The 23,708-nt window shown below is 35.3% G+C and overlaps 1 protein-coding gene across 2 annotated transcripts in view; it reads right to left on the reverse strand.

Moving 5' to 3' along the window:
• Positions 1–23,708, reverse strand: part of PACRG (PARK2 co-regulated) — a 256,042-nt gene that overhangs the window by 182,222 nt on the left and 50,112 nt on the right. Inside the window, exon 2 of one of the 2 annotated variants that reach the window (XM_010584478.1) lies at positions 6,129–6,263. The exons of the other annotated variant lie outside the window; for it this stretch is intronic. Coding sequence (XP_010582780.1) covers positions 6,129–6,263 — 135 coding nt within the window. The remainder of the gene's footprint in view (positions 1–6,128; positions 6,264–23,708) is intronic. 2 annotated transcript variants of the gene reach the window in all.

Consider the following 23,708-nt stretch of genomic DNA (forward strand, 5'->3'; position numbering starts at 1 on the left):
AGACACATCCACTTTTTTCCCTGAGTTGGTGAGATAAATTTACTCACAGAGGGCTCTGATAAGCATCAGTGCCAGTGCCAAGTATGCCTTAGAAATGGAGAGCAGAAGAGGTGAAGAAAAGTTGGACCCTCCCCTTCTTATAGCAATAAGCTATTAAAACCCCTCAACTTCTAGAATTACATCTCACCTCTATAAATTGCAAGACATTAGTATAATAATGGGATCATTCTGTAGGGTAAATAAGCTCCCTCCAACTATTTTTAATTTGTTTTGGGATTTGAACTCTGGGAAGTGTTACCTAAGTTTATTTAATACTACATAGGGAACAATATACAGTGCTTATTCATGTGGTTTAATGGCAAGACATTACCACAAAAATGAAAAATGCCGAGACATTACTTGAGAGCTCTCCAACTGAAAACTTGTCTCCCTTCCAACTATATCAGTCGATATAAAAAGAATATATTTTTTCTTGCTTAAAATTTATCCCTCAAACTAGCAAAAAAGGTTGCACTTCCAGGAAAAGAAAACAAAATTTAAACCCCAGCTATTTTATGGAGAAAACCCCAAAACAAAGCATAACACCAAAACCAAAAAAAAACCCCAACCCAGCCCAACCCAACCCAAAAAAGATTTTTCTTGGTGCTGGGTATAGATACCAGGTTAATCATAGCAGCTCAGAATTTTATATAAACTAGTATACAACATGCTGATAAAACCAAATGAAGAATGAGAGATGCTAGTAAAAATTGCAGTTCTGTGGCATGTTCAGATTATTTGTAGTCCCTATTACCAAAAGCAACCTTCAATAATCTGCACAATGAAAAAGCGTATGCACAATCCAAATTCATGATGTGCAGGGAAGAACACTTTCTTTTACCGCTGCATCTAGTTTCTATCACCAAAGAGTAATTTTGCTACCATAGCTTATACTAGCCCCTGAAAAAAACAAGCTGTACAGAAGAGGGGATGAAGAGAAGTTAAAACGGTAAGAGTCACATCCTTAGTGAACATAGCTATTTTGGAAAAAAACATAAACCCCAAAAGATGGAAATCATGTTCATTTTGACATTTTGCTTGAGAAGTTTGCGTTTTTGAATTTGGTTTTCATTTCTCTGAAATTGCTAAAATTCTTTTGAAGAATAGAAGCTTTTTTTTCTTCTGCATGATGACTTTCATATTAACCTCACTCCCTAAAAAAATAATTTTTCAAACATTCTGATGGCTTTCTGTACTGTACAAAGAGACTGCATTTCAAACACATTCTTAATAATTCAGAAATACTTTCTCGGTTTTATCAACGTTCCTAGTCAAAGGTTTAATTGCATTCTGACCTTTTTTAATTCAGTAACGTATATTTAAAAATGGAAGTCCTTTTCAGACCTGAACTATGAGCTTTTATTATTCGTAGCTTGGTATGAGATTGTGCAAAAGAATATATTACTACATTTTGAAATAAAATTGTGATATATATAGGCTAAAAGAGAACTGCAGGATCCCACATATGTAGTCAAAGGGCTTATAAATATTTTAACACATTCTTTTCCTAAAAAGATCACTTTCTACTATTATCTAACTCCAAATTAACAACAATTTATGTTCCAAACTTTTATGTTTGTTACATATCAGAAACACATTTTCAAACCATACCATTATTATTCATTCTTTGTTAGTGGACAAAACCAAATGCTTCAAATTTGAAAAGACCCTTGAACATATGTTGAATAATTCAGCCATAGAAGTTGTTTATTTCTAGATCTCAAAAGCTACTGCTTTATCAAAAAATATGAGTATTATATATTTGCAGCAATTTTAAGGCACTAATATTGACACAGTTCTATTTAATGAGCATGAAAACAAACAAAGGATTTAAATTAGATACTAAAATATTACATTAAGTGTATGCCATTTAGCAAAGAAAGAATTCACTGACTGCTAGGAGATCCCCTGAATCAGGATGAAAAGTCTTGAATTCATTTTGTATGGATTTTTTTACTTTAATTGTAATCAAAACCAGAAATTTGTGTAGTGAGTTACAAAGATGGTGGGTTTCTTTTCACAGATATAATTAACAAATCATTCTCTATATTCACTTTCTGAAAATTACAAAAGGACAGCTTTTCTCCAGTTTTGAAAACAAAGGTTAGGAACACCAAGACAGTCATGTCTTCTTCTTTTAGAAATAAACATGATTACAGCCTCTAACACCAGATAATTTTAGGCTGGTATTATCAGAGCTTTTAATTTTTTTTTTTTTTTTTCCTCTGGATGGTGTTCTTTAAAACCAGGTTCAATTTCCTGTTCTTATATGTAATATTGATGATTGATATGTTATAATCATATTTTATCTGTTCATATGTTTTCTTCCATTAGGTCAAAACAGGTTTATTTATTTGAACTTGCAATAATAGTAAAACTTACCAACCAGAATGTCAGTATTACAGGAATATTCAAACAGACGCCTTTCTAAACTTAAAGACTTAGTCTGAGAATTCACATAGAAGACACATCTTGCTATAATGATCTTGTAGCGATATCTAATTTGCTTTGATCCCTTTTTTAAGAAAAGGCACCAAGGTGAATACCATGGTTTATCTGCACAGTTAAATCTTGTCCATGCTTAGGATTAATTTGGAGTAAGAATGCCTCTTTCTAAATTTAGTGCATTTTGGAAATAATTAAGCTAAACAACAACAACAAAGTACTATTATTTCAGAATTAAAAATTCAACACATGCAGCTATTCAGAAATAGTTCTGAATAGTTCCTGAACTTTAAATTTATATCTTATCTAGTACTACAACCATAGTTATATGTAGCAAGCCCTCACAGGAAATTAGTCATGGGCTTGAAATTAGGGTTATGTGGAACTGTTACAAAATCAAGGGTCTCTCGTGCATATTTTTTTGGTACATATTAACACAATTCATGGATATTAAAACATTTCAGATTCTTCTGTTCTGGCTGAAGATGACTGTATTCTGTCCACAGAATTACAATAAAGTGAACAAGAGTTCAAACTGTATTCAAAACAATATTTAATGTCTGACAATTATGGTTATTTTGTCTCATTTCAGTAATTATAAAAAAAAACAACAACAAAACAAACAAAGAAACAAACAAACAAACAAAACCCTACAGTGTATTTTGTAGGAAAGAATAAAATCCTGTAGTGTTTTCCTTTGTCTGAACAAATCGTGTTTCTGAGACCCCCCTGCATTTTCTCTCATGCACCACTTGGTAGACAAACTAACAAGAGTGAAATGAACCATGATATACATTACATCTAAACAGAGCAAAAACCCCATCTCATAATAAAATGTTGATATTGTGCAATTATGGCAGGATTAAAATATCACTGTTATCATTTATTTCTTCTTTTTATCCTTCCACTACAATCATGATTCATGCAAATAAATATAGTTCAGCAAGATTTTATAGAACATTTTGCATAGACATGTTTCATCATAAAAATATTTTTTTCATTTTCATGAATTTAAGCGGTATTGAGTAAAATATATTTCTAAAATAATTACTTATTTAATCAGATTTACAAATAAATATGATGAACTGATGAAAATTAGCCATGAGAAAACAAGTGAAAAATACAGACCTTACTTTATCTGTACCTTTAAATATTAGCTAATGATGAACAACATTCTCACCCTTTTGCAGCAGTGGGCACCCTCTAAGACTTTAGAAGCTATCAAAGGTAAAGTTTGAACTAGAAAACTCCTATTTGCTTGCTTCATCTACTTAAACTGCACAATAATCAATGATGGTTGCATGCCAAATTAAACAACAGTCTCAAGTAACTCTACTACCTCAGTATTGTTTTCTCGAGTGCTTGCCACAGAACTCAGTCTGGATTGATTTGTGACTACATCAAGCGGCATGGAATAAGGGAAATAAGATTGGACCCTGCCACGTGCTAATGTAAGAGTGGGATAGTCCGCTACTATGCTGCCTTCTTGCATGTATGCTTTAGTATTGATCATTTGTTTCTAAAGAAAGGATTAACAGCAATAGCAAAAGCAACTGTTGCATGACATCTCAGTCCTATATTGCACTAGCTACATGCCAATGTTTTCCTGTGGTAGGTGGACACTAGGGACACATTAGGTCTATAAGATTGCAAATTGTGTTAAGAAAAAAATACGTGCTGGATCTTTGACTAGAGACTCTGCTATTGTGACTGTATTAAGGTAGTATGTTTTCAAACAATTCAAACTGTCAGATACAGGGAGCAAACACTTACTCTAGACATTCAGCTGTGGCTGGAAGGCTTGTAGATAGCAAGTTAGCAAGATGCCACAGAATCAGAGAATCATAGAGTATGTCAAGTTGGAAGGGACCCACAGGGATCATTGAGTCAAACTCCCTGCTCCTCGCAGGACTATCTAAAACTAAATCATATGACTAAGAGCATCGTCCAGATGCTCTTTGAACTCTGACAGGCTTGCTGCTGTGACTACTTCCCTGGGGAGCCTGTTCCAGTGACCGCCTGCCCTCTCAGTAAAGAACCTTTTCCCTCATGTCTCATCTGAACTTCCCCTGATGCAGCTTCATTCCATTTTCTCATGTCCTAAGTCAACTACGCAGTCAGTAGCATCATCTAGTGGAATGCTAGTCCTTATGATGGAAATATATGCATCAAAGAGCAATTAAAATGAGGTAAATTGTCTGCACCTCTCAGTCTGATTTTGAAAAATTAAAAGTTATAATGCCTCAAGATAAAAACTAAACTCCAGATTTTTTGCAGTTGATTGCAAATCACCTTTGGGTCTTACCTGGTAATGAAAGGTTAGCATGCAGACTTATGTTGTAAGCTTGTGAATTTTAGAGCAGAAAGGACATTTCTAGGGTCGCCTAAAGAACAGTTGCACTGGAATCTCATTCTGATCATGGGTAAAGTTTTGTGGGATAGAGATTCCCTTTGCTGCAAGAACTATTAATTGTTCCCTGTGGTGATTCAACACTGCTATGGGCAACAAAATAGTAGCACAAATCTCTCTTCTATACTTCAATAAGCAAAAAAGCTACCTTAAAATCTAGTTACTAACAAATTATGTAGTACCACTTACCACACTATAGGTCTAATCCTGTTGGCTTTGTTAGGAGTACAATCAGCTATAAGATTGCAAAATCCCTCCTTTTTGTATTGAATTAACATAGCTATACATTTAAAATTGGTATCATGTTCTTGACATGAACAATTAAAAAAATTCTACAAATCTGACATATTTTGCTCATGCATATCATGTTCATTTTCTGTAACTATCACTGCTTCCAGCAAAATCTTATTTTAGTCCAATAAATAACACACATAAAAAAAGTAATTCATGATAACCAAAATAATTAAAGAGTAGGAGCAGGTTAAAGATCAGCATTCATTTTTCAAATTAAATTTAAAAGTCTGCAGTAGTTACTTAGAAGATTGGCAAGTTTTACAAATAACATCACCAAGCCTTTTAGAAAGAAACACAGCCGCATTAGAATGGAGTCATTAGGCAATACATTTATTTTGAAGCCAATTAACCTTTTGTCAGAGAAATGTCGGAGCTGTAATGGTTTCAGCAGTGGAGGTCAGCCTGTAACAGAGGCACGTATGACAGCGATTACGCTGTCTGACATATGCTGTAGACTGAGACTACAGCTGTGGAATGAGAATCTGCCTTCGTTTGTATTCTGCTCTGCATTTTCAGGGAGCAGGCAATCTTGACCTATCCATTTAGGTAATTAAAGCTTCTATTTGGAAGTGTCCTGCAGGAAGGTGAAATGTGGGGGAGATAAATGGCTGCTGCTCACTGTATCCAGCCACTTCCATCATTTGATGGACTGCCTGAAACAGGCTGCATTGCCAGGTCCTCATAAAAATAGAGATGAATTGGGCAGGAGACAATTCTCTAAGGCAAAGCAACTCTGTCATCTTCCTTTTTGCAGCATATAATTTAATTGTTAGCCAAGGTAGACAGCTGACTGAGGGGCCTTTCTCTAATGGCTTCCCCACCATCTTCCATTTGCTAAGAAATTATTTCAGTTTACTTACTTACAAGCTAACTTTGTTTGACAATGAGAGATGTCATTCCAATAAGCTCAGCTGCTTGTCACAGCTGTGCCAGGACTTACCTTCCAGGCGATTTTGTTTCCTTTAGTATCATGCTCAAGGGCAATTGGGAAGTCTCCTCGCTCATAAAACTTGCGAAATGCTGTGGGCTTTGTTGGTCTTTCTTTAAATGCTCCTGCAACTGGGGGCCCTCTTACCTTAAAAAACAAAACCAAACAAAACAAAAAACCCCATAGTTCAGTGTAATATATTTTTAGAAAAAGCCTAATCCATATGTCTCAAAATAGATACGAAAGAAGAATAACATTGATCTCCCAAATGATAGTTTGCTTTCTTCTTTACATGTTATACCTCACTTCTTTGAAAGTACACTTTGGCAATGATCTACAGGTATCGTTAACTGTGGGGTTTTTGTTACCACTTTCAGATTGTCACATTAAAACTGTTTATATTTCAAAGTAGCTATCTCCATTACTGCAGCATTTTTAAGCAAGAATGAAACACCAAGAACATATTGACATTATGTAGCAGAAGTTGTTGGAAAATCAAACATTTCTCCTTTTCCTGTTTGTTTCTTTCTAGAAGTCACTTGACTTGATTTCCATGTAATGTAACTGTCCCCAACTTCCATTCATTGTATTTCCCTGGCCATTACCTGATCTCCTTCACCATATTGTTTCCTCAAATGCTATGGATCTGGCTTTCATATAACTTCCAGCCCTTCAGTATTGATGGCTGAAGCACTGGAAGAAATGAAGTCTCTCAGATCTCTCCTCTCTGCCTGTGAAAAAATTTGATTTAGCTCGACTTAGTTCCTTATCTGAGTTATTGCTGGTTAGCATATTGTGTAGCCTGAGTGCCTGAATGCCAGTCCAATTCCAAAATGCCACACTGGAACTTTTTTCTCAGCCAAACATAGTAGTAACAACAACTAACAATTGGCACTAAGATAACAGAATTTCGAGTACTTATACGAAATCTATTGTTTAAGCTAATTAACAACGCTAATCTCAAATGCTAGAAGAGACTATGAGAGCTAAACTAATCTCAAATGCCCTTGACAACTGATTCTTCCCTGAGAAACTCCTGCCTTTTTTTTGTTTTATAGCCATATATCTGGGACATGAACTTCCTACAATTCTCTGCGTATCTCTTTTGTCAAAAATGCCTTTATGACTTGCTACCTTTTATAACATAGAAAGTGTCATTTTCAGAAAAAGGTGAGAGCTTCAAGGATCATAAATCATACCCAATATTTTGTATTGTTCTATTTGTCTCTCTGTCTTCAGTGACCCTTAAGTTAGTTTCTAGCAGTACAGACATTCAGCTTTCCAGGGAACAGAATGCAAACATGTAACATCCTTTGTTTCATTTGTGCTATTCTGTAATTTAGCTGTGCTAACTACAGATCTAAAGCTGACTTGGCACTTTTTTCCTCCAAAGTATTTTGACATAATTTTCCACTGTCTGAGGTAAAGGGGTCCACTAGTGATACGCCTACACTCTACTACAAATTAAACTAGGGCTACTAAACTGTGACCTATTGTTGCATATTGGTGTCATTGATAGACCATGTCTAGTGAAAACAGATTTGATAATGCATAGCTGTAACTTTGTTTAGTAAACACATCTGCAGCAGCTGAGAGTAATACTCCAAGAAAAGTATTTCTAACCAATGTAAATAAATCTACACTTACTGTTCTGCAGAGGAACAATTTGTTCTGTGCCACTAGTATAAGTACTTTCACTTGTCTTTAATTTTTTTGGCATTTCAGGCAAGTCTATGAGTTGCTATTCGAGGCCCCTAGAAAAGCGTCTGTTCTTTTTGTATATTTTTCACACACAGGACCTTCACATGTCCTTTAAAACATTACTTTCTGAACAATATTAGGAGTCACTGTTCTATTAAATTTTAACTTAAATTATTGATAAAGAATATGTTATCTTGATTACATGACATATAATCTTAATTATTTCCTGCCAACTATCACCATTAGAGGTAACTAATGCAATCCCAAACTGCATCTTATCTGAAACCAAACATTTTCTTCTTCCCAACTTATGTTAGTAAATTTGCTATCAACCTTTTTCTACTGCACCTTGACAGATTTTCTAGAAAATATGTTTGTGTTAATTTGACGTCTTCCTATTCTTTATTCAAGAACAAAGAAACTAGAAGGACTAAAAGGATCTTATCAAATCCATTCTGTTGTGCATTATCCTTACTTCAGTGGTTAGAAACCACATCTTAAATAGTATGCCTACTCTGATCTGCCATCTCAAAAAAGATATGGTAGAATTAGAAAAGGTTCAGAGGAGAATAATGACTGAGGGTATGGAATGGCTTTCACAAGAAAAGAATAAACTGGGAAAATGATGACTAAGGAGAAATAAAATAAAGATCTATAAAATCGTGACTTCGTGGAGAGGATGAATAAGGACAGATTTTCCACCTCTCTTTCAGTAAAAGTATAGGGCATCAAAAAAATCTAGTCAGTGACAAGTTTGGAACAAACAAATGTGGTTATGTATTCATGCAGCAAGTAGTGGATTTATGGAACTCCTTGCCAAAAGTCAGTGTTGGAAATCCTAAAAGTTTCTGTACATTCAAGTTGTGACTGGAAAAGTTGACAAAAGAGAAATCCGTTCAGGTTTACTAAATCCACATTATCATTGATCAGAAATAAAATTAGTATTATCCTTTTTTTATGCAATACAGTCTGTCTGGTAGATCTCTTAGCATTACATTTAGTCTCTCATGGCCACATCACACTGGCATCTCATAGTTCTCCTTTGATTAACTGCCACAGCAACTATCTTTTCCAGTTGATGAGCTCTCTGTTAATAACAGAATTTCTTGTCATTAGTTTTAAGTGAATTATCTTGTACTTTGTACTACTATATTTAATTCTATTTCTATTACACCAGTTCTCAAGGGCTTCCGCGTCCATCTGTGTGACATTGTGATCTTCATCTGTTTTAATAACAACTCCAAACATTATGTCAACTATAAATTTCATTATGCAATCCTATTTTTTTTTGTCAAGGTCACTAATGAAAATATTAAATAAGGCTAGCCCTAAAACCACCTCTTAAGAAATTCCATTAATAGCTTTCACCTATTATCATATCTCTCATTTCAACATTACATGTCATTATTGTCTCCACTTCAATATAGAGTTTCTTACCCATCTTACGCATCTCATAATTCTTGTACGGTATAACTAGCAAAGTAGTGTGTATAGCTAGAGAAGTAGCAGCATAACAAATGCTTGAAAATAGTCTAGAGAGAGAGTTGTTGTTTTTCCCTTTGTCTTAAGGATGTTTTTCTTGTCAGTTTGGTCTGTAACAGGCATGGAGACCTTTTAAATACCAGGAAGAGCAACTAACTCCAAAGCAATGAAATGATCTAGACAGGAATGAGCCTAAGATCTGCCTAGAACAAAGAAATATCAACGATCAGGAAGAGAGTGGAACTGTCCCTGCATTGAAGAAACGGTACCTCGCATGATTGAAGAGTACTGTTGCTCTGCTTTAAGTTTATTACATGGAGACAATTTGTTCCTTTTGTTTGCATCTGAGAAAAGCAGATTACGAGACATTCACTAGAATGGCTGCATTGAGCTAATACTGTTTACATTTTACAAATAGTTTCCTTTCCTTCCTATCTTTATGAGACCATCACTATCATATTTGGTATTCTGAACACTGTTCTCTAACTCAGACCTCTCTTTGGGTCATTCTAGCTATGCATCTTCAACAGTCTGCCTGAGGAAAAGAATATGTGTATGATTTACTTTTTCACTTTTTATAAATCCTATTCTATTTTGTATTATATATTTATTTTCCTATACTTAGATTTTAAGTAGCTCTTTCTGAGACCAGACTTCTTTTTGTTTTCTATTTGCAGACTATGCAAGGAATGCTAGTCACAGATTCAGGTTAATTGCTATAAAAAATTAATAAAAGAGCAATAATTAAATTCTGGAACAGAGTGTCCACAGTGAGAAGCTGTCTCAAAATCTTTAGGCCAGACAAGTTCTCCAGGAAACAAAGTCAACTTTACTTCTTTTTTGCTATTCATACAGAAGATATGTTTCTCCCAATAGAAAACTGTTCAACAGTCCTTCCTAACAGCTGAATGACCATTCTTAATAGCTCTTTTCCTCATGCAGATTTAGCACTTCTCCATGTATAATTCATTAGGACCTTCCTAGCTGTAATGTGACAGTTTCTGAAGACACACCTGGTCCAAAATTTCAGAATGTAGAAATCAAGAGGGGTAATACCTACTGATCCTGGTAACAGTTGAAAAAATCTGATTTACTGAGCTGCTTACATAAACTACGCTTTTCAGAATCTTACAGAAATGTTATGGCTTGAACTTTTAGGGTAAGACTAATATACTTTTAATGGCTCATGGGCAGCTGGTCACAAAGGGAGTTTCTAGAGGTTGGTATTGGATCTGATACTGTTCAACATCTTTATAAAGGATGTAGATGACAGAACTAAATGCTTGCTTACCAAGTGAGTGGATCATACCAAACTGGGAAGAGAGGTACTATACGCCAGAAGGAAGAGCCACCGTGCTGAGAGGTCTTCACAGACTAGCAGGCCGGGCCAACAAGATTTGCATATATGTAATGTCTTGCACATGAGATAATTGATAGAATAATCCCAAACAGCAGTACAAGCTGGGTGGCATCTGACTAGTTGGGGTGTAGCTTTGCTGAAAAGTACCTGGGGATTCTTGTGGACAGCACTAAACTTGGGCAAGCAGTGCCTTTGCAACAATGAAGGCAGAATGAGCCCTGGGTTGCATCAGTAAGGGTATAGTCAGCAGATCAAGGATATCCACTCTATTGACATTTATTAGGACACACTGCAATATTGTGTCCAGTCTAGTCCTCCCAGTTCATGACAGAAACTGAAAAAAAAGGGAGAAGGTCTAGCAGAGGACCATGAAGATCATTAGAGGTTTGAAGGTCTTGACAGAAGGTTCAAGAAACTTGATGTGTTCAGCCCAGAGAAGAGAAGGCTGAGGGAAGGATCTAATCACAGTCTTCCAATCCCTAACAGATAGAGAAGACGGAGGTGTTCTCTTCAGAAGGATGCACAGGACAAGAGACACCAGGTGCAAATTGCTTCAAGGGAAATTGTGTCTGGATACAAGAAAAGACTTCTTCACTGTCAGAAAAAATTAAACACTGGAATAGGTTGCCCAGAGAAGTGGTGGAATCTCCCTGAAAATATTCAAGATTTGGCTTGGCAGGGACCTTAAAAAAACCAAATCTAAGACCCAGCTTTCAACAGAAGACTGGACCAGATGATCTCCAGAGGTACCTCTCAGCTAAGGCTTCTCTGTGATTTTATGTTCCTAAGTAAAATATACAAAAAGAAATCACACAATGTTTTTCCTTGTGATAATGAGTTTTGCCTTTTTACATTTTATATTGTTACAATTACTGACTAAAAAGGTCATTCTGAAAGTATTCCGTTTATTGGAAAAACAGTAACAAATACTATCTTCAACCTAACAAAAATACTTCATTGCAACATAGCTAGAAAGATTAAGATTAGAGTTCCAGTTAATTAAAGGCTAATACTCATGATGGCAAAGTATATGAAGCAATAAACAGTTTCTGAGGTTCGTTAAATGCCAAAGAGAAGTTGAAGAGTTTGATAATTGCAAAACTAATTTATTGTAATTCTGTGCCATTGAACTATGTGACAAGATAAAAGATACAAGCCATTAAGCAAAGAAAAAAAGGAGAAAGACCATATTTCTTTCATTGACTCATGGGCATTTAAAACCATTGTATCAGGTTGCATTCTCACACTTTTCAGTGATGGCACATTAGGAAAATGACTAAGAAAAATTATTTGAAGTCAGGTTTAAACAGTGATTAATTATTTGAAGACTGAATTTTCCAAATTTCCTGAGTGTCAAACTGTATGCATACTCAGGGACCTAAACACATCCCTGCATAGAATAACTGGTGATTTTCATGAAAACTAACACTAGTTTCATGAGCAGTTTGAGCCAGACAAAAATTGACACCGACACAGAGGTAAGTGGTCTTTCCGACCTCATGCATCTCCATGCTACCACAATGTACTGCCCTCCATTAATGACAGAAGCTTTCAGGTACATATTTAGAGGACAAGATCAGGAACAAAGGGATGGTTTTGTTTTGTTTTGGGTTTTGGTGGTGTTAGTTGAGGGGTTTTTTTGTTAGGTTGATTTGTGAAGTATTAGATCCTTAGGGTGGTTACTGCAAAGATGAGTGAACACTTAAGCTGGCAGAAGGGAGGGAGCAGCATGGAGTGGGACAGGAAGAAATAGGTGACTGATTCTTCAAGGAGAGGTGCTGAATTTATATTGAACACCAAGAATTGTACATACAAGTTCTTATCTGCCTATGCAGATATAGGTTGTTTTATTCAAATCAGAAGTCAGTAATTTTTCAAGTGCTATGGGGAAAATAAAAGATGTGATCACATATTAAGTTGTAGGGATTCAGGATATTAAGAAACTAATGTTTTTACTTCCTTAAGTAGAATGGACTGAGATCCTACTGTTGTTATATGATATGCTATGTTTAATGAAATTATATGATATGTTTAATATGTTATATTAAAAAAAAAGACCAGTTACATTGTAATCAAATTTAATGGTTAAAGACATATTTTTATTTGATTAACCCAGGTTAATGCATTTAGATGAGAATTGGGAAGAATGAAAAAACTTCCATTTTTTTGTCTGCCAAGTTCCTTACATGAAGACTGGAATTTAACCTGATCCTTTTACCTTTTCTCCTCACAAAAAAAAAAAAAAAAAGCATCAAATTTATTTTTTAAGCTATAAAGATTAAAAGTTATATGACCACTCAATTGTCTTACCTAAAAAATGCAATCATCTTCCTTGAAAATATAATACCACATTATCATCTTGAAGAGCAAAATTTTCAGAAATAAAATCATAAATCCTATTTCTTTGTATTCAAACTGAAAAATATATTTGTATAAAATTGCACTATATCCACAGAATGGAGTCTACTAATGCATGCTGCTGTCTCAGGGACATGTATTATAAGTGATGGCATCAAGGAAATGTTTGTGTAACCACTGACAGGATCTTTGTCTCATTCTCCTCTTGTACTGGTGTTAAACTAACACTCTACTTGGCTAATGCCACATAGTCCAACTGGCAACTCACTTATTTCCCCACAGGAAAAATCACCATTCATTTCCTTGTGTACCGGAGCCAGAAGCTGCTGCCAAATCCTAATGTAAACCTCAAGTAAAAAGGAAGATATATTAAATAAGTCAAATAAATTACACCATGCAATGATGAAATGATCAAGCTAGCAGGAATAAAGGCCAAATAATATACCTAGCACTATGCGGTGCCATGGTGACACGCAAAGCTTTCCTAGAATCATCAGCAAGGCCCTCATCCATGTAGTGAGCTCTTAACCTGGCTTACCAGGCAACAGCAGAGCACTGCCTAGTTACAACTTGTGCCCAGAGAGGAAGCCTACGTGCAAAAGCCATGATCCCCAGTTTGTGGTTCTGGAGTTAGTATGCACATAGGCACTTTATGTGTTTCTATACTTGCAACACAGGCAAGCCCATCATCAAGACAAGCCCAGCAATCATGTTTGAGAAAACATCAAGATTTTGCAGTTACCTACCAACACAACAGAACAATAGCATGATAATAGTATTTGGTGACATATTCACAGATTTTCTAATAAACTTAAGTAATGGTAGTAGTAAAGACATGGAAACACAAATCTTAGCAAGTGTTAACAATCAGAATCTGCACTGGGCATCCCCAAGAGTATCTACTCTGTCTGGCAATAAGCAACAAAGCCTGTACTGCTCTGTCTTCATTAACTGATCCTAATTTGATTAAACTAACATAGGTGGTTAATACATTCTACAATCATGTTTTGATTTTGCTATGCAGACATACTGAAAATGAGAAACTTCAAATGACAGAAGAGGCAGAGTAAGATGTCCCTATAGGTACTCTTGAGTTCCACATTAATTCCTTTTATTTAATATCAATATCACAAGCATTCAATATCAAAAGAACATGATCCATCAACATGTATCAGACAAAAGCTTTTTATGTCCAAAAAGAAACAGGGAGATCTTCACATGTGCCACTCTTGATATGCTTTAAATGGTGCCACATCTAACGCTTAAAAGCTGCTTCTGGGGCTACTGCTCAAATCTGGACAACAGATCAAAGCCCATCTCATAGCTTCAAAAGTCAAAATGAGAGAAATCAATTTTAAGACCCCAAAATGAAACTACTGATAGAAGGTCAGCAAACATTACAAATGCTTCTAAAGTACCAGAACTTGAAAGAAAAATCAGACATGTGATTTTGTACAAAGATATTGTATCTCATTATTGCCTTGAGACGCTACTGAAAGTAAGTCAGAGGCTGCATGCAGAATTACTCTATTTCATCACCTCAGAAATGTTATTTTTGATTGGGGAAAAGATAAGCTGTTTCGATAAGCCAGATGTGCCTATGTTACAAAATGCTCTACAGCACTTTGTTCTCAGAAGGTCCTCCATCTCTTATTCTCTACTGGAGTATATTGTAACTATTTCATATCATTTAGATTTCTCTCCTGATGCTTGCCAAGCAATTTCCTTTAATGCAAAGGGAGAAGAGTGACAACTGCTAATATATTTCTCTCCTTCTTCCAGTCTACAGATGAATAGTCTTTTTTTTTCTTGCTTTATTAGTTTCACAAAGCTTTCTGGTGCATCAATTGCACTAAATCCGGGAGTCTTCTAAAATTTTTCCTGATTGTGGAAATTCTTCCATCTGCACTCTAATGTTTTGAAAAATATAAATTCACTGTGAGTACATTTTTATTCATTTTTCAGCTGGGATCACAAGTGTGCTTCTGAAGTGGCACCCAATTGCAGTTCACATCATGAAGCAGTTTCTAAGTGGAGGAACTAGAGTCCTTTCAGACAATAGTCAGTCTGAATGAAGAAAAACCCTGAAATGTGTAAAACGTCATATCCTCAGTCTCAGCTCTTTTCCTCTGGTGATCCTCTCCTATTGGCCTGCACTGCTCCCTGATGTAGAAGTAACCACAACATTCTTTATGGCTGCATATGTATTTTTGAATGTCAAATCTACATAATAAAGTTGTAAGAATGTTGTTGGCTAGGAAAAAAAAATGAACATGTGGCTTTTATTATTTTTAGCAATATAATTCAATTACAATTTTTTTTTATTTCTGTAATCTTTTGTTCTTTATAATGCTCCTATACATTATCATGGCATATCTGTGTGTATTTCAAAGTAAAGAACAGTTGGTAAAACTATAAAACATTAGGAGAGTTATATACTCAGTCTATTTTGCATTTCCATCACACACACGTGTATGAAGATCCATGCTGGAATACACCTAACATCCTAACTTATTATTGTGACCCTGACAGAGGATATCTAGGGAAGAGAATTAAAACAAGGCCATAATACAGCAATCCTGCTTCTTGTTACTCTAAATTGCCAAAGTCCTGTCCTCCCTTCCACTTGGATCTATACTATCCCTTCTCTTACACTAATTTTGGTGTTTGCCTGGTCCTGCACTGAGCCATTTCAATGATTTGAACTGCCAGGAAACTTTTCAAATTATTTTGTTAAAGTATTTTTTTGCTGGACAATGTACTGAAATGGTTCAGCAGAGTTGGAATGCCACCACAGTTGCTGAAAGTGAAGGAGAAGGAATGGCATGCCCATGGTAGCTAGAATTCAATTAACTGAAACTGCTACAGAACCAAATCTGGTAAGAGGTTAACATTTTTTCCCTGGCAGTTATTCCATACCTAGGAGGTGGCAAATAAGCCTCATTATGTGTTTTGGTAAGTATGTTTTCTGACGCTGACATCTTGTGTAGGTCTAATGTGTTCCATTGGAAAGCTTAATTCCAAAAGCATAATAAAAAATTCTTTTGAATTATTTAAACATTAATTTTTGGAGGGTGAAAAACAAGTAATAGATAGGGAGAATACAGGTGAGATGACAATAAGGAGCCTATGACAGCAACTTTCAGAATATATTGAAATAACACTAACTCCTATTAGAACTGTGGAAACAAACTTATCTCTATATCATGGAAAAATTAAAAATATAGAAATTTCTCTTTGTTCCAACTGGGAGCAGTGTCTGAAAATATCTAGGCTTTTCACAAAAGAGAACAGGGCCCTCTTGGGTCAGTCAGCTTTTGAATCACTGGTTTAGTAGCCCTTAGATGAATCATTTATGTGAAGACATAGACTCTGAAAGGCTGGACTGTCCTGTGAGCTAGCCAGAAACTTGCTTGGGTCATGACAGAACATTGTTTAAACAATTAAACACTGGACCAAAAAGGTAAAATCACTGCATTCCAATTCTGATTGTGACAGACTCCATCTGTAGTTTTGGTGACACAACATTTTGGCACTAATTTCGCATTTTAGAACTGGATTAGAATTATTTGCCAACCTTATAAAAATCCAGAAGGTCAAATGGGGTTGTGATGAGTTAGCTATCACCTTTCATAAAGTCATGCTTTAGCTCTCTATAGAATGCACCTGGAAACTTGCCATGGCTAGAGGCTTCAGCTAGCAGAGCAATTACTACAGGGCCCTGATTATGCCCCCATGATTAAAAACAATGCACAAAATTCTATCCTACGGCTATCTTCAATAGCAAATTACTTGACTGCATGTGAAGAGATGGAATAGGAACACTAAAAGCAACAGCTAAAGAGGAAAGGAGAGGAATAGTGGGTTCCTCATTACCCCCATTACCTATCCTCATTTGCCCCATCTTGAGTAAACAGCACAGTTCTATGACCAGACCCCGTATGTCCTACAGTCCTGTATATGTTTGCCAACCTACTACATTTTTAGTCTGAAGAACCAAGTGGTAGAACTGAATACCAAACCACTGGTAGAAGCCATTATCTATTAAAAAAAGTTGTGAAATCAGAAACCCCTGAAATAGGTTAAGAAACTGCTTAAAAAGCTACTACATATTTTATTCATTTCATCAAGTATTATTTATTGAACACAACAAAGGTAACCTGAGCTTAAAAAGAACAAAAACTTTGTATCTAAAGAGCCAAAGCAGTTCCATTTTCTTTCCAACTTCATGTGTGACATGCTTCCAAAACCCCAAAAAATTAGAAGAATGATGGATCTGAAAGCAAGATGACACCAACAGCTGGATGTAAAATTATCCCCCCCAACTTCACCTCTTTTTAAACATAAAGGAAATGAACCGTTTTTAATTGCTAACTTCTTTTGCATCACTTGATAAAGTAAGTTTACCCACCATTGTTCAGTTTGAGAATTACTGCTGAAATATTTATAAAGCATTTAGTAGTTGCTTATTTAGAAGCACTTCCTTATCTGCCTTAAACAGATAGAAAATCTCACATGTAGGAAATAATTCCTGGTGTGCTATAACCACAAAATTCAGGTATAATAATATATCAAACACTATTCATAGAAATAGGAAAGCTTTTATGAAACCTGATGATTTTTAAAGGAAAAATAAAAGACATTATTTCAATCAATATAAGAATATGAATAAATCCAAATGCCTCAAAGTGTATTCAAGCCACTATACTTCTATTATAACTTTGACCATTAAGTTGATTGTAGGTCTTAGCTTACTCCCTATGCAGGTGTTAGTAGGCTGCACTTAAGTGAATTGCCAACCTTTCTTGATGAGCAAAACTCAGAAGACAGTTTCATACTTTACTTTTTGAGATCTTATGCCATAGAAGCGAAGGCCTTTAACTCATAATGAGAGAGTATGTTACATGCATGTTCGCTCTGACTGCAGCAATAAATTGTGAAAACATGCATTTTTGTAATAAACTTGAAAAAAACAATATTTATCAATAACAGGACAAATTTTTAAGATTCCCCCCAAAACAATCTTTCCATATGTTACATATTTTTCTTTCCTCAAATTACTTTATGAATAATATACTATATTGGAAAGGAAACACTTCTGTTTTAACACAATTCAAAAGAACATGCCTGACTATATGCATCTGATGATTTCCACTGAAATCAATATATCCTTATAGCCACAATTCACATTAAAGTTAATATGATATGATAATATTTTTCTGGTTTTTTATATGAATGAAAGCAGCTTCTTATGCTATCATGAACATTATTATCAATAACAGTAGAAATCACTGTCACATGAACTGATGCCATTGTCAAAAAGCCTTTCAACAAGCACTCATAGTCAGCCATTTGACCATCTGTGCCTTTTGCAAAGTACACCCTACAAAATATTAAACTGCCAGTGACAACACAGAGAATAGACTTAGCATAGTTGATATGTTACCATATTTACCAGTAGTTTACCAAGGTTTCAAAAAATGGTGTACCAGAAAGCATATGTGAAAAGCCTTTTTGCATATCTGAGTGGAGTTCTCAGTTGAGTTAGTGGGCTGTTCTAAGGCTTTTAGGAGAAGCTTAAAATCTGAGGACAATCAGCATTCTTGAAGCTATATATACGTTCTCTACATAGGAGACATTCTGCCTCTATCTGTTAAAATTTATCTCCACCTAATATTTGAGTTATCTTCATGCTTCTTTCTTTATTTAATTGAAAGCCAGTCTAGCACTTCAATTTATTTATTTCTTTGTTATCATTAGAAACAAATGCAGAAATTCTACACACATGAATCCTTCACTTCTATTCCCTTTGTCTAGACATATACATACAGCTTGTCAAGATCTGGTTTGGGGTGTAAAGTTTCATCTATGCGAGTATTTTTTCTACTTATCTAATTGCCTTAGCTCTTTCAGATTCAAATCCATCACCAATGATTGTGTAAGATATTATTGGGACAAACTAGTAGCAAGAATAGTAGTTCTACCACCATTTTTTAAAAGACCATTTGGTCAGGAGTTGATATTAACTGTTTGGACATCATGATGTCTCAGGTATGTGGTAAAGTAGAGCTAGATTAACTTTTCTTACTTAAGGTCAAGGGCCTCCCCTTTTTAAAAAAAAATTTAGTATTGTTTTTGTGATCCTTTATTTCTGCCATGTTACCAAAAATGTCTTGAAATATTACAAATATCTCTCTTTTCAGTAAGCTGATTAGTTTTAGACTGGAGAGTACTGACAGGGTTTTTTTGGCTTTTTTTGCCACTTTGAAAAGAAGTCTGAGACTCAGATTCTTTTCAGCATCATCATCATTCACTGACGTAGGCTGTCCAACTGCTTCAGTTGTAATTTCCTCAGTTTCTTTCTGCATAAGATAATTAGACCTTAAAATGTCACTTCAGCAGCTTGCTAGCCTTCCTGTCCTATATATGTATGTGATTATAGATTCAGCTAGATACCATTTTTTCATTATTGCATATATCTTTTATTCCATCTAGACTTGAAATAACTCAGAAGATTGACCTAAGTTTTTCTATGGTTCACAGGAATCTTCCTGGCAGTATATTTTTGCATAGGAAGACATCTTCTATATAGCTAGTCAAAACAGAGTTTTCGCAGATTTTTGGAGCACATTTCATTCTTTGCACACCAAGAATCCCCATGACAGATGTGGAGTTTTTTCTTCATCTTCCAGCAAATATCACCAACTATGTGTTTTCTTTTCCTCATCATGATTATTTCCTCTTCTTATAGTCCTCATCTCAGAAGCTGATCTGCTAGGGTGCTGATGGGAACAGAATCTTAACCTCCCCCAGTTCTGAGCCTAGCAGGAAGCATGAAGATCCTCACAGGCAAAAGTCAAAGGATAGAAACAGAGTATCTTCAGTATATTTTATCTGCAAACTAGCTGTAACTACATACACAGCAAATGCATAAAACTTAATAATTTTCTTTTCTTGGTGATTTGAAGAGTCTCAAAATGAACAAGGACCTTTTTACTCATGAGAAACGGAAAGGTATGCACAATGGCATGCACAAAGGTGTGCACACTGTGCATACCCCTTCCAGAATAAAAGTGGTTCTTTCAGATGTTATGCTGTTTTTCAGTCAAACTATGTCTAATTCATCCCAATTTTTTGTGTTGTAACATCCTCATTAATACTCAATTCAGTTTAAACTGACACCTCCAATTTACTGTGAATAGACTCCTTACACAACAAAAGGGCTGGTTCTGGCAGAAAAGGGAGAATGCCCTAGCCATAGGAGTACACGGTATTGGGATGCTTTTTTCCTAGCATCTTCTGATGTAGTTTTATATGCTACAGACACTACTCTGAGCAGGGACTGGAATGAAGCTATCTAGTTTCAACAGGGATTGCCCTAATCAAGTTATTTTTGTCTTCTTTCTTGCATATTTTGCATACACTCATTACAGATGAGTGTAAGACACCTCCAAGATACTACCATAAAAGAATATTTACTGAAAAACGTATTCCTAAAATGTATCAATAAACTAAAAAAAGAAAATAAATTAAGATGGAACTATGAAGAAACTGCTCCACATAGTATCTAGAAAAGCATGTTAATAATAAAACTCCCAAATGGAAAATTGTATCAAAATTGTACAGATAAATCAAAATGAAGGTTACTGTCTCTATATGTTAGTCAAAAGTAATTGTTCCAAAACCAAATAAACTATCCACACTAGCAGTTGAAAAGTATGCATTATAGACTAAGGTGATAAATAGGTTGATTACTAATGTTGATAATTAGTAACTGGAAACTTTCAGTGGGCATTTTTTATTTATTGAGTCCTAGCTCCTTAATACAGATATCAAGAAACTAGAGTGCATCAGAAAATCTAGTACCATGAACAATGAACTGCTATAATTACATTGAAGAATGTAATATAAAAACTATCTTTTTGCATTTCACCAAAGTTCTTGAAAAGTAGGCACAGTCTCAGGGAATCGCATTCTTTCTACGCTTAAAATGGGAACATTGTTTCTACCCTAATTATAGAATCATTATCACTACTTCATAAAGACAATAAAGAATAACAAAGATTTTAAATTGATGGTTAGTGTATTTTTAGCCTGGTATTCTAAGGAAAGAAACTAATCAGGCTTCTATAAAGCTGTATGCTCTCCCTTTTATAACTCTTGAGTACATTGGTCAATTACAAAAAAAATTCAGAGTTTTAAAGGGATACAATTAGAGTCCTAGAAGATTTGTGAAACCCTGCAGCCAGGTAAAGAAGGCAGACCTCAATTAATATTCAGCTGAGGGAGAGATGGTAACATGAATATATCAGTTAAGTGTTCTGTTTGACCTGTTTCAAGCTATTCTGTCTGCCTGTACTATCTGTTCAGTTAGCATGTGTAGCTCAGAAACAGCAGCAACATGTACTTCTCTCCCAGACAATAGTTAGCAGATATAGGAGGGTTTGGGAAAGGGGGAAGAGAGAAAACAGGTAGAATTCATACTCAGGGAAAAGGGTATGAGAAACAGATATCATTGGGAAACAAGTCTTTATTACTTTCTTCACTTATAAAATAATTTACTTCTTTACAATGCTCTGCTCACTTTTGCCTTCTTAATAATAAAAGGGCCACAATGAATGTACTTATTTTTATCAACATATCTTAAGAGTTACCTGAGGTATCACTATATTGTGTAACCCCACACAGTTTAACATCCACTTTAAAATCGGTGATAAAGTCACTGAATGTCTGTAAAAGCCTGGATAAAGCACTGTCATACTTTGCATCACAGCTAAAGGTATGAGTTAGTTTGATAAAAAAAAGGAAAGAAATAATTTTAAATACCTCCCTTTCTTCTACGGACTAGTTTTAATGCTGTAGTTTTGGTAAAGATTCAATTCCTGGTCCTATGATGAGATGATGTTTCCTCTCTCTCTACTGTAATGGTGATCATTCTCACTAAGCTCTATTGTCAAAAATATTTGTATGAGGTTTTTCCTCCCTTTTCTCAGAAGGCAGCTATAGTTCACTGTACTTTAACTCCATGAAGATTTTAATATTGAAAATTAACACTTTCTAACTTTTTGTTTTTCAGGATGTATCATCATATGGGCACAGGTAAATATTCTCCATGGAGATAGAAGTTAAATCATAATAAAAGATTCTTGGGACTGTATTAACATTTCTATTCTTTCCTCTACCTTCCTACTGCTTGAGAACTATAATTTCAAGAATATGCAGCACAGGCACATTGAAGAGGCTATGAAAGTGGAAGTAAGTCAGTCGTGACCAAGAACGCAAACATCATGGTACTAAGAGTAGAAAAGGAAGGCACTGTAATACATGTTTTTTATCTGATAGGTCATTAAAATTTAAAACTATTTATCTAAATTTTGATAGAGTCACATATGTTATACAATTTAATTGCTAGAACAGTGTAGGCATCTATATACATTAGCCAATGCTGATTATTCTCTCTGATGTGGTATTGTCGTGGTTTAACCCCAGCCAGCAACTAAGCACCACGCAGCCGCTCACTCACTCCCCCCCATCCAGTGGGATGGGGGAGAAAATCGGGAAAAAGAAGTAAAACTCCTGGGTTGAGATAAGAACGGTTTAATAGAACAGAAAAGAAGAAACTAATAATGATAATGATAACACTAATAAAATGACAACAGTAGTAATAAAAGGATTGGAATGTACAAATGATGCGCAGGGCAATTGCTCACCACCCGCCGATCAACACCCAGCTAGTCCCCGAGTGGCGATCCCCTGCCCCCACTCCTCCCAGTTTATATACTAGATGGGACGTCCCATGGTATGGAATACACCGTTGGCCAGTTTGGGTCAGGTGCCCTGGTTGTGTCCTCTGCCAGCTTCTTGTGCCCTGGCTGGGCACGAGAAGCTGAAAAATCCTTGACTATAGTCTAAACACTACTGAGCAACAACTGAAAACATCAGTGTTATCAACATTCTTCACATACTGAACTCAAAACATAGCACTGTACCAGCTACTAGGAAGATAGTTAACTCTATCCCAGCTGAAACCAGGACAGGTATAAATAACATCTACCTACTGGTAACTAGTCATTAGGATATGCACATATCCAAATTAAGTGTTACAATATTTTGCAATAACTAATAAAAAACTCTAACAAAATTAGAATACTCATGAAATAACATTTACAGAAACACGCTTCACAATCTATGGTATTGACTGAGGATTACTTTCATTTGTAAACTGGAGAGTTCACATGTATTTCCACTCAAATAACAGCAATTTCATATGCTCTTGGAATGACATGAATGCTACTAAAACATATTAATGATATTTTCAAGGTTTAAACAAGTTTATTAGTCAAAGTTAAGAAACACAAATAAATGGTAGAATAATAACATATGACAGAAAATTGAGACATCTCATACTTAAGATTTCTATTAGTAACAGAAACTGAAAAGATGGTATGCTGTACCCTGAAAAGAAGAGATCAACTTGAAAGATTCCTTTTGGTTGTCTGCTTAGTGTGCAATGGAAGCAGGAGTACTACAGAAACACAAAAACATTGTTATAGCATATAAAAGATGAATGACACTGAGGGAAAAATTTAGCTACAGTTCTGATCTAAATTATATCTTTCTGTTTTTCAGGTAGAGCTCATATGGACTTCCATATTCAGGAGGTCCAAGCTTCTACTGTAGCTTAAGAAAAA

Source organism: Haliaeetus leucocephalus, unplaced genomic scaffold, assembly GCF_000737465.1.
Source record: "Haliaeetus leucocephalus isolate CR32 unplaced genomic scaffold, Haliaeetus_leucocephalus-4.0 Scaffold992, whole genome shotgun sequence".
Lineage (NCBI taxonomy): Eukaryota > Metazoa > Chordata > Aves > Accipitriformes > Accipitridae > Haliaeetus > Haliaeetus leucocephalus.